The sequence below is a fragment of the Oncorhynchus gorbuscha genome, unplaced genomic scaffold (genome assembly GCF_021184085.1).
Source record: "Oncorhynchus gorbuscha isolate QuinsamMale2020 ecotype Even-year unplaced genomic scaffold, OgorEven_v1.0 Un_scaffold_1370, whole genome shotgun sequence".
Classification (NCBI taxonomy): Eukaryota; Metazoa; Chordata; class Actinopteri; order Salmoniformes; family Salmonidae; genus Oncorhynchus; species Oncorhynchus gorbuscha.
This window is the reverse complement of record NW_025746164.1, coordinates 75,343-87,833: the sequence shown is the minus strand read 5'-3', so window position 1 is coordinate 87,833 and position 12,491 is coordinate 75,343. Positions and strand designations below refer to the sequence as shown.

Sequence of the window (12,491 nt, the reverse complement as noted above, 5' to 3'; positions counted from 1 at the left end):
CCCCCCCCCCTGTATCAGCAGTCATCCTAATCATCAGTCTGTCTGACCCCCCCCTGTATCAGCAGTCATCCTAATCATCAGTCTGTCTGACCCCCTTCCCCCTGTATCAGCAGTCATCCTAATCATCAGTCTGTCTGACCCCCTCCCTGTATCAGCAGTCATCCTAATCATCAGTCTGTCTGACCCCCCCCTCCCTGTATCAGCAGTCATCCTAATCATCAGTCTGTCTGACCCCCCCCCCCCCTGTATCAGCAGTCATCCTAATCATCAGTCTGTCTGACCCCCTTCCCCCTGTATCAGCAGTCATCCTAATCATCAGTCTGTCTGACCCCCCTGTATCAGCAGTCATCCTAATCATCAGTCTGTCTGACCCCTTCCCCCTCCCCCTGTATCAGCAGTCATCCTAATCATCAGTCTGTCTGACCCCCCTCCCCCCCTGTATCAGCAGTCATCCTAATCATCAGTCTGTCTGACCCCCCCTCCCTGTATCAGCAGTCATCCTAATCATCAGTCTGTCTGACCCCCTCCCTGTATCAGCAGTCATCCTAATCATCAGTCTGTCTGACCCCCTCCCTCCCTGTATCAGCAGTCATCCTAATCATCAGTCTGTCTGACCCCCCCTCCCCCTCCCTGTATCAGCAGTCATCCTAATCATCAGTCTGTCTGACCCCCCCCTCCCCCCTCCCTGTATCAGCAGTCATCCTAATCATCAGTCTGTCTGACCCCCCTCCCTGTATCAGCAGTCATCCTAATCATCAGTCTGTCTGACCCCCCTCCCTGTATCAGCAGTCATCCTAATCATCAGTCTGTCTGACCCCCTCCCCCTCCCTGTATCAGCAGTCATCCTAATCATCAGTCTGTCTGACCCCCCTCCCTGTATCAGCAGTCATCCTAATCATCAGTCTGTCTGACCCCCCTCCCCCCTCCCTGTATCAGCAGTCATCCTAATCATCAGTCTGTCTGACCCCCCTCCCTGTATCAGCAGTCATCCTAATCATCAGTCTGTCTGACCCCCCCTCCCTGTATCAGCAGTCATCCTAATCATCAGTCTGTCTGACCCCCCTCCCTGTATCAGCAGTCATCCTAATCATCAGTCTGTCTGACCCCCTCCCCCTCCCTGTATCAGCAGTCATCCTAATCATCAGTCTGTCTGACCCCCCCTCCCCCTCCCTGTATCAGCAGTCATCCTAATCATCAGTCTGTCTGACCCCCCTCCCTGTATCAGCAGTCATCCTAATCATCAGTCTGTCTGCCCCCCCCTCCCTGTATCAGCAGTCATCCTAATCATCAGTCTGTCTGACCCCCCCCTCCCTGTATCAGCAGTCATCCTAATCATCAGTCTGTCTGACCCCCCTCCCTGTATCAGCAGTCATCCTAATCAGTCTGTCTGACCCCCCTCCCCCTGTATCAGCAGTCATCCTAATCATCAGTCTGTCTGACCCCCCCCTCCCTGTATCAGCAGTCATCCTAATCATCAGTCTGTCTGACCCCCTCCCCCCTGTATCAGCAGTCATCCTAATCATCAGTCTGTCTGACCCCCCTCCCCCTGTATCAGCAGTCATCCTAATCATCAGTCTGTCTGACCCCCTCCCTGTATCAGCAGTCATCCTAATCATCAGTCTGTCTGACCCCCCTCCCCCCTCCCTGTATCAGCAGTCATCCTAATCATCAGTCTGTCTGACCCCCCTCCCTGTATCAGCAGTCATCCTAATCATCAGTCTGTCTGACCCCCCTCCCTGTATCAGCAGTCATCCTAATCATCAGTCTGTCTGACCCCCCCCCCTCTCCCTGTATCAGCAGTCATCCTAATCATCAGTCTGTCTGACCCCCCCTCCCTGTATCAGCAGTCATCCTAATCATCAGTCTGTCTGCCCCCCCCCCTCCCTGTATCAGCAGTCATCCTAATCATCAGTCTGTCTGACCCCCCCTCCCCCTGTATCAGCAGTCATCCTAATCATCAGTCTGTCTGACCCCCCTCCCTGTATCAGCAGTCATCCTAATCATCAGTCTGTCTGAGCCCCCCCCTCCCTGTATCAGCAGTCATCCTAATCATCAGTCTGTCTGACCCCCCCCTCCCCCTCCCTGTATCAGCAGTCATCCTAATCATCAGTCTGTCTGACCCCCCTCCCCCTCCCTGTATCAGCAGTCATCCTAATCATCAGTCTGTCTGACCCCCCTCCCCCTCCCTGTATCAGCAGTCATCCTAATCATCAGTCTGTCTGACCCCCCCTCCCCCTCCCTGTATCAGCAGTCATCCTAATCATCAGTCTGTCTGACCCCCCTCCCCCTCCCTGTATCAGCAGTCATCCTAATCATCAGTCTGTCTGACCCCCCTCCCCTCCCTGTATCAGCAGTCATCCTAATCATCAGTCTGTCTGACCCCCCCCCCTGTATCAGCAGTCATCCTAATCATCAGTCTGTCTGACCCCCCCTCCCTGTATCAGCAGTCATCCTAATCATCAGTCTGTCTGACCCCCCCCCCCCTCCCTGTATCAGCAGTCATCCTAATCATCAGTCTGTCTGACCCCCCTCCCTGTATCAGCAGTCATCCTAATCATCAGTCTGTCTGACCCCCTCCCCCTGTATCAGCAGTCATCCTAATCATCAGTCTGTCTGACCCCCCTCCCTGTATCAGCAGTCATCCTAATCATCAGTCTGTCTGACCCCCCTCCCCCCTCCCTGTATCAGCAGTCATCCTAATCATCAGTCTGTCTGACCCCCCCCCCCTCCCTGTATCAGCAGTCATCCTAATCATCAGTCTGTCTGACCCCCCTCCCCCCCCTCCCTGTATCAGCAGTCATCCTAATCATCAGTCTGTCTGACCCCCCCTCCCTGTATCAGCAGTCATCCTAATCATCAGTCTGTCTGACCCCCCCCCTCCCCCTGTATCAGCAGTCATCCTAATCATCAGTCTGTCTGACCCCCCTCCCCCTCCCTGTATCAGCAGTCATCCTAATCATCAGTCTGTCTGACCCCCTCCCTGTATCAGCAGTCATCCTAATCATCAGTCTGTCTGACCCCCCTCCCTGTATCAGCAGTCATCCTAATCATCAGTCTGTCTGACCCCCCTCCCTGTATCAGCAGTCATCCTAATCATCAGTCTGTCTGACCCCCCTCCCTGTATCAGCAGTCATCCTAATCATCAGTCTGTCTGACCCCCCCTCCCCCTTCCTCTTTGCTGTCTGCTTGGCTTGACTCCTGGCATGTAAACAAGATAGACATCTCATTGTTGTTCCTTTCGGCCCTGATCCTGATTTCTGTTCTTTTGCAAATCCAACATGGCCGCCGCTTCATCCTCATCATTGTCATTTGTTTGATTACATTCTCTGACAATACATTATATTTATCATTAAAAACATGACAGATAAATCAGACTATGTTCAAAGCTTCTATGTCTCTCTCTACTGTGTTCCACTGTTGTGCTTCTCTCCAGGCTGTTTCCTCTGTCTCTCTCTCTACTGTGTTCCACTGTTGTGCTTCTCTCCAGGCTGTTTCCTCTGTCTCTCTCTCTCTACTGTGTTCCACTGTTGTGCTTCTCTCCAGGCTGTTTCCTCTGTCTCTCTACTGTGTTCCACTGTTGTGCTTCTCTCCAGGCTGTTTCCTCTGTCTCTCTCTCTACTGTGTTCCACTGTTGTGCTTCTCTCCAGGCTGTTTCCTCTGTCTCTCTCTACTGTGTTCCACTGTTGTGCTTCTCTCCAGGCTGTTTCCTCTGTCTCTCTCTCTACTGTGTTCCACTGTTGTGCTTCTCTCCAGGCTGTTTCCTCTGTCTCTCTCTCTACTGTGTTCCACTGTTGTGCTTCTCTCCAGGCTGTTTCCTCTGTCTCTCTCTCTCTACTGTGTTCCACTGTTGTGCTTCTCTCCAGGCTGTTTCCTCTGTCTCTCTCTCTACTGTGTTCCACTGTTGTGTTTCTCTCCTGGCTGGACACTTTACATTCAACTGGACACTTTACATTCAACTGGACACTTTACATTCAACTGGACACTTTACATTCAACTGGACACTTTACATTACTTTACTTTCAACTGGACACTTTACATTCAACTGGACACTTTACATTCAACTGGACACTTTACATTCAACTGGACACTTTACATTCAACTGGACACTTTACATTACTTTACATTCAACTCGACACTTTACATGACTTTACATTCAACTGGACACTTTACATTCAACTGGATCCTTTACATTCAACTGGACACTTTACGTTACTTTACATTCAACAGGACACTTTACATTCAACAGGACACTTTACATTACTTTACATTCAACTGGACCCTTTACATTCAACTGGACACTTTATATTCAACTGGACACTTTATATTCAACTGGACACTTTATATTCAACTGGACACTTTACATTCAACTGGACACTTTACATTACTTTACATTCAACTGGACACTTTACATTCAACTGGACACTTTACGTGACTTTACATTCAACTGGACACTTTACATTCAACTGGACACTTTACATTCAACTGTACACTTTACATTACTTTACATTCAACTGGACACTTTATATTCAACTGGACACTTAACATTACTTTACATTCATCTGGACACTTTACATTCAACTGGACACTATACATTCAACTGGACACTTTACATTCAACTGGACACTTTACATTCAACTGGACACTTTACATTCAACTGGACACTTTACATTCAACTGGACACTTTACATTACTTTACATTCAACTGGACACTATACATTCAACTGGACACTTTACATTCAACTGGACCCTTTACATTCAACTGGACCCTTTACATTCAACTGGACCCTTTACATTCAACTGGACCCTTTACATTCAACTGGACACTATACATTCAACTGGACACTTTACATTCAACTGGACACTTTACATTCAACTGGACACTTTACATTCAACTGGACACTATACATTCAACTGGACACTTTACATTACTTTACATTCAACTGGACACTTTACATTACTTTACATTCAACTGGACACTATACATTCAACTGGACACTTTACATTCAACTTTACATTCAACTGGACACTTTACATTCAACTGGACACTATACATTCAACTGGACACTTTACATTCAACTGGACACTTTACATTCAACTGGACCATTCACATTACTTTACATTCAACTGGACACTATACATTCAACTGGACACTTTACATTCAACTGGACACTATACATTCAACTGGACACTTTACGTTCAACTGGACACTATACATTCAACTGGACACTTTACGTGACTTTCCATTCAGCTGGACACTTTACGTGTCCAGCTGAATGGTTTTCATGTTTTGATAGGTTGAATGCAGCTCTGACTCGTTCCTGTCCCCTCCTCTCTTCCAGGTGTGATCTCACTCAACTCTGATCTCTCTGACTCGTTCCTGTCCCCTCCTCTCTTCCAGGTGTGATCTCACTCAACTCTGATCTCTCTGACTCGTTCCTGTCCCCTCCTCTCTTCCAGGTGTGATCTCACTCAACTCTGATCTCTCTGACTCGTTCCTGTCCCCTCCTCTCTTCCAGGTGTGATCTCAGGCAGCTCTGATCTCTCTGACTCGTTCCTGTCTCCTCCTCTCTTCCAGGTGTGATCTCAGGCAGCTCTGATCTCTCTGACTCGTTCCTGTCTCCTCCTCTCTTCCAGGTGTGATCTCAGGCAGCTCTCTAGTGGTGGTGAAGGGGCAGAAAGCCTTTCCCTTCGGCCCGGGTCAGAACCCCAACGGGCACCAGCCCTCACCCTTCGGCCCGGGTCAGAGCCCCAACGGGCACCAGCCCTCGCCCATCAACGCCCATTCCTCCCCCCTCTCATCCCCCCTGTTCACCGACGCTGGCTACGTCCGCACGGATGACGAAGACGAGGTTCGGAGGAAGGTTCGTCTTTCAGGGAGGGAGGCAGGGTGGGAGAGAGTGAAGGAGAGATTGGAGGAGGGGGGAGGACATGTCCCCATACTCTTGAGAGAGCAATCCAGCCCAGAGGACAGTACTGTTCTGCTTTGTTAGAACTGTGGTATCCCACTTTACCAGGCTAGGGAGAGTCTGTAAGGAGCTGTGTTATCCCACTTTACCAGGCTAGGGAGAGTCTGTAAGGAGCTGTGTTATCCCAGGCTAGGGAGAGTCTGTAAGGAGCTGTGTTATCCCACTTTACCAGGCTAGGGAGAGTCTGTAAGGAGCTGTGTTATCCCACTTTACCAGGCTAGGGAGAGTCTGTAAGGAGCTGTGTTATCCCACTTTACCAGGCTAGGGAGAGTCTGTAAGGAGCTGTGTTATCCCACTTTACCAGGCTAGGGAGAGTCTGTAAGGAGCTGTGTTATCCCACTTTACCAGGCTAGGGAGAGTCTGTAAGGAGCTGTGTTATCCCAGGCTAGTGAGAGTCTGTAAGGAGCTGTGTTATCCCACTTTACCAGGCTAGGGAGAGTCTGTAAGGAGCTGTGTTATCCCAGGCTAGGGAGAGTCTATAAGGAGCTGTGTTATCCCACTTTACCAGGCTAGGGAGAGTCTGTAAGGAGCTGTGTTATCCCACTTTACCAGGCTAGGGAGAGTCTGTAAGGAGCTGTGTTATCCCAGGCTAGGGAGAGTCTGTAAGGAGCTGTGCTATCCCAGGCTAGGGAGAGTCTGTAAGAAGCTGTGTTATCCCACTTTACCAGGCTAGTGAGAGTCTGTAAGGAGCTGTGTTATCCCACTTTACCAGGCTAGGGAGAGTCTGTAAGGAGCTGTGTTATCCCAGGCTAGGGAGAGTCTGTAAGGAGCTGTGTTATCCCAGGCTAGGGAGAGTCTGTAAGGAGCTGTGTTATCCCACTTTACCAGGCTAGGGAGAGTCTGTAAGGAGCTGTGTTATCCCAGGCTAGGGAGAGTCTGTAAGGAGCTGTGTTATCCCACTTTACCAGGCTAGGGAGAGTCTGTAAGGAGCTGTGTTATCCCACTTTACCAGGCTAGGGAGAGTCTGTAAGGAGCTGTGTTATCCCAGGCTAGTGAGAGTCTGTAAGGAGCTGTGTTATCCCACTTTACCAGGCTAGGGAGAGTCTGTAAGGAGCTGTGTTATCCCAGGCTAGGGAGAGTCTATAAGGAGCTGTGTTATCCCACTTTACCAGGCTAGGGAGAGTCTGTAAGGAGCTGTGTTATCCCACTTTACCAGGCTAGGGAGAGTCTGTAAGGAGCTGTGTTATCCCAGGCTAGGGAGAGTCTGTAAGGAGCTGTGTTATCCCAGGCTAGGGAGAGTCTGTAAGGAGCTGTGTTATCCCAGGCTAGGGAGAGTCTGTAAGGAGCTGTGTTATCCCACTTTACCAGGCTAGGGAGAGTCTGTAAGGAGCTGTGTTATCCCAGGCTAGGGAGAGTCTGTAAGGAGCTGTGTTATCCCAGGCTAGGGAGAGTCTGTAAGGAGCTGTGTTATCCCACTTTACCAGGCTAGGGAGAGTCTGTAAGGAGCTGTGTTATCCCAGGCTAGGGAGAGTCTGTAAGGAGCTGTGTTATCCCACTTTACCAGGCTAGGGAGAGTCTGTAAGGAGCTGTGTTATCCCAGGCTAGGGAGAGTCTGTAAGGAGCTGTGTTATCCCACTTTACCAGGCTAGGGAGAGTCTGTAAGGAGCTGTGTTATCCCACTTTACCAGGCTAGGGAGAGTCTGTAAGGAGCTGTGTTATCCCAGGCTAGTGAGAGTCTGTAAGGAGCTGTGTTATCCCACTTTACCAGGCTAGGGAGAGTCTGTAAGGAGCTGTGTTATCCCAGGCTAGGGAGAGTCTATAAGGAGCTGTGTTATCCCACTTTACCAGGCTAGGGAGAGTCTGTAAGGAGCTGTGTTATCCCACTTTACCAGGCTAGGGAGAGTCTGTAAGGAGCTGTGTTATCCCAGGCTAGGGAGAGTCTGTAAGGAGCTGTGTTATCCCAGGCTAGGGAGAGTCTGTAAGGAGCTGTGTTATCCCAGGCTAGGGAGAGTCTGTAAGGAGCTGTGTTATCCCACTTTACCAGGCTAGGGAGAGTCTGTAAGGAGCTGTGTTATCCCAGGCTAGGGAGAGTCTGTAAGGAGCTGTGTTATCCCAGGCTAGGGAGAGTCTGTAAGGAGCTGTGTTATCCCACTTTACCAGGCTAGGGAGAGTCTGTAAGGAGCTGTGTTATCCCAGGCTAGGGAGAGTCTGTAAGGAGCTGTGTTATCCCAGGCTAGGGAGAGTCTGTAAGGAGCTGTGTTATCCCACTTTACCAGGCTAGGGAGAGTCTGTAAGGAGCTGTGTTATCCCAGGCTAGGGAGAGTCTGTAAGGAGCTGTGTTATCCCACTTTACCAGGCTAGGGAGAGTCTGTAAGGAGCTGTGTTATCCCAGGCTAGGGAGAGTCTGTAAGGAGCTGTGTTATCCCAGGCTAGGGAGAGTCTGTAAGGAGCTGTGTTATCCCAGGCTAGGGAGAGTCTGTAAGGAGCTGTGTTATCCCAGGCTAGGGAGAGTCTGTAAGGAGCTGTGTTATCCCACTTTACCAGGCTAGGGAGAGTCTGTAAGGAGCTGTGTTATCCCAGGCTAGGGAGAGTCTGTAAGGAGCTGTGTTATCCCAGGCTAGGGAGAGTCTGTAAGGAGCTGTGTTATCCCAGGCTAGGGAGAGTCTGTAAGGAGCTGTGTTATCCCACTTTACCAGGCTAGATCTCATCAAGATCTGTTGCCTACATCTACTCATCACTTATTATTATTATTATTACAAATGGAAGATTATCACTTCTCACAATGGTGCTCATGTAGTAAAGTTAGATCAAAGCTGACTCGATGTCTGTCCAGATCACATTTGGCCAGACATGATGAGTTAGGATGTTTCATAACTGAGCCGAACATAATAGCATATTATAGTAGGCCTGTAACGTCACCGTTACACCAAAACCTCCTCATCTCTATTGATTTGAGGATGGTTAGCTGAAGCAGGATATATGCTTCGACTGGAACAAAACACAAGACAGACCTAAGAGTTTACCGCCATCTGCTCTAATCCGCCTAACTTTGGTGTTTGAGGGTATTAATGTTGTCTTGCTCTCTCTAACATTTTCTCCCTCTTTCTTCCAGAAGTTTCCGACTGACAAGGCCTACTTCATCGCCAAGGAGCTTCTCACCACAGAGAGAACCTTTCAGAAGGACCTGGCAGTTATAACCGTGGTACGATGAATTATAACTCTGGGAGAACTAGTTATAACCATGGTAAGACTAGTTATAACCATGGTAAGACTAGTTATAACCATGGTAAGACTAGTTATAACCATGGTAAGACTGGTTATAACCGTGGTAAGACTAGTTATAACCGTGGTAAGACTAGTTATAACCATGGTAAGATTAATTATAACTCTGGGAGAACTAGTTATAACCATGGTAAGACTAGTTATAACCATGGTAAGACTAGTTATAACCATGGTAAGACTAGTTATAACTATGGTAAGATGAATTATTAACTCTGGGAGAACTAGTTATAACCATGGTAAGACTAGTTATAACCATGGTAAGACTAGTTATAACTATGGTAAGATGAATTATTAACTCTGGGAGAACTAGTTATAACCATGGTAAGACTAGTTATAACCATGGTAAGACTAGTTATAACCATGGTAAGACTAGTTATAACTATGGTAAGATGAATTATTAACTCTGGGAGAACTAGTTATAACCATGGTAAGACTAGTTATAACTATGGTAAGATGAATTATTAACTATGGGAGAACTAGTTATAACCGTGGTAAGACTAGTTATAACCGTGGTAAGACTAGTTATAACTGTGGTAAGACTAGTTATAACCATGGTAAGATTAATTATAACTCTGGGAGAACTAGTTATAACCATGGTAAGACTAGTTATAACCATGGTAAGACTAGTTATAACTATGGTAAGATGAATTATTAACTCTGGGAGAACTAGTTATAACCATGGTAAGACTAGTTATAACCATGGTAAGACTAGTTATAACCATGGTAAGATTAATTATAACTCTGGGAGAACTAGTTATAACCATGGTAAGACTAGTTATAACCATGGTAAGACTAGTTATAACTATGGTAAGATGAATTATTAACTCTGGGAGAACTAGTTATAACCATGGTAAGACTAGTTATAACCATCGCAAGACTAGTTATAACCATCGCAAGACTAGTTATAACCATGGTAAGACTAGTTATAACCATGGTAAGATTAATTATAACTCTGGGAGAACTAGTTATAACCATGGTAAGACTAGTTATAACCATGGTAAGATTAATTATAACTCTGGGAGAACTAGTTATAACCATGGTAAGACTAGTTATAACCATGGTAAGACTAGTTATAACCATGGTAAGATTAATTATAACTCTGGGAGAACTAGTTATAACCATGGTAAGACTAGTTATAACCATGGTAAGACTAGTTATAACTATGGTAAGATGAATTATTAACTCTGGGAGAACTAGTTATAACCATGGTAAGACTAGTTATAACCATCGCAAGACTAGTTATAACCATGGTAAGACTAGTTATAACTATGGTAAGATGAATTATTAACTCTGGGAGAACTAGTTATAACCATGGTAAGACTAGTTATAACCATGGTAAGACTAGTTATAACCATGGTAAGATTAATTATAACTCTGGGAGAACTAGTTATAACCATGGTAAGACTAGTTATAACCATGGTAAGACTAGTTATAACCGTGGTAAGACTAGTTATAACCGTGGTAAGATTAATTATAACTCTGGGAGAACTAGTTATAACCATGGTAAGACTAGTTATAACCATGGTAAGACTAGTTATAACCATGGTAAGACTAGTTATAACCGTGGTAAGACTAGTTATAACCGTGGTAAGATTAATTATAACTGGGAGAACTAGTTATAACCATGGTAAGACTAGTTATAACCATGGTAAGACTAGTTATAACCATGGTAAGACTAGTTATAACTATGGTAAGATGAATTATTAACTCTGGGAGAACTAGTTATAACCATGGTAAGACTAGTTATAACCATCGCAAGACTAGTTATAACCATGGTAAGACTAGTTATAACTATGGTAAGATGAATTATTAACTCTGGGAGAACTAGTTATAACCATGGTAAGACTAGTTATAACCATGGTAAGACTAGTTATAACCGTGGTAAGATTAATTATAACTCTGGGAGAACTAGTTATAACCATGGTAAGACTAGTTATAACCATGGTAAGACTAGTTATAACCATGGTAAGACTAGTTATAACCATGGTAAGACTAGTTATAACCGTGGTAAGACTAGTTATAACCGTGGTAAGATTAATTATAACTCTGGGAGAACTAGTTATAACCATGGTAAGACTAGTTATAACCATGGTAAGACTAGTTATAACCGTGGTAAGACTAGTTATAACCATGGTAAGACTAGTTATAACCATGGTAAGACTAGTTATAACCGTGGTAAGACTAGTTATAACCGTGGTAAGATTAATTATAACTCTGGGAGAACTAGTTATAACCATGGTAAGACTAGTTATAACCATGGTAAGACTAGTTATAACCGTGGTAAGACTAGTTATAACCATGGTAAGATTAATTATAACTCTGGGAGAACTAGTTATAACCATGGTAAGATTAATTATAACTCTGGGAGAACTAGTTATAACCATGGTAAGACTAGTTATAACCATGGTAAGACTAGTTATAACCGTGGTAAGACTAGTTATAACCGTGGTAAGACTAGTTATAACCATGGTAAGATTAATTATAACTCTGGGAGAACTAGTTATAACCATGGTAAGATTAATTATAACTCTGGGAGAACTAGTTATAACCATGGTAAGACTAGTTATAACCATGGTAAGACTAGTTATAACCGTGGTAAGACTAGTTATAACCGTGGTAAGACTAGTTATAACCATGGTAAGATTAATTATAACTCTGGGAGAACTAGTTATAACCATGGTAAGACTAGTTATAACCATGGTAAGACTAGTTATAACCATGGTAAGACTAGTTATAACCATGGTAAGACTAGTTATAACTATGGTAAGATGAATTATTAACTCTGGGAGAACGAGTTATAACCATGGTAAGACTAGTTATAACCATGGTAAGACTAGTTATAACTGTGGTAAGATTAATTATAACTCTGGGAGGACTAGTTATAACCATGGTAAGACTAGTTATAACCATGGTAAGACTAGTTATAACCATGGTAAGACTAGTTATAACCGTGGTAAGACTAGTTATAACCGTGGTAAGATTAATTATAACTCTGGGAGAACTAGTTATAACCATAGTAAGACTAGTTATAACCATGGTAAGACTAGTTATAACCATGGTAAGACTAGTTATAACTATGGTAAGATGAATTATTAACTCTGGGAGAACTAGTTATAACCATGGTAAGACTAGTTATAACCATGGTAAGACTAGTTATAACTGTGGTAAGATTAATTATAACTCTGGGAGAACTAGTTATAACCATGGTAAGACTAGTTATAACCATGGTAAGACTAGTTATAACCATGGTAAGACTAGTTATAACCATGGTAAGACTAGTTATAACCGTGGTAAGACTAGTTA

The 12,491-nt window shown here is 45.0% G+C and overlaps 1 protein-coding gene across 1 annotated transcript in view; it reads left to right on the top strand.

Annotated features, from left to right (window-relative positions):
- The window catches only part of LOC124022402 (FERM, ARHGEF and pleckstrin domain-containing protein 1-like), a 93,749-nt gene that overhangs the window by 24,233 nt on the left and 57,025 nt on the right, over window positions 1-12,491 (top strand). The window contains exons 9-10 of the mRNA XM_046337338.1: window positions 5,635-5,861; window positions 9,019-9,108. Of these exons, the coding sequence (XP_046193294.1) occupies window positions 5,635-5,861; window positions 9,019-9,108 (317 nt within the window). The remainder of the gene's footprint in view (window positions 1-5,634; window positions 5,862-9,018; window positions 9,109-12,491) is intronic.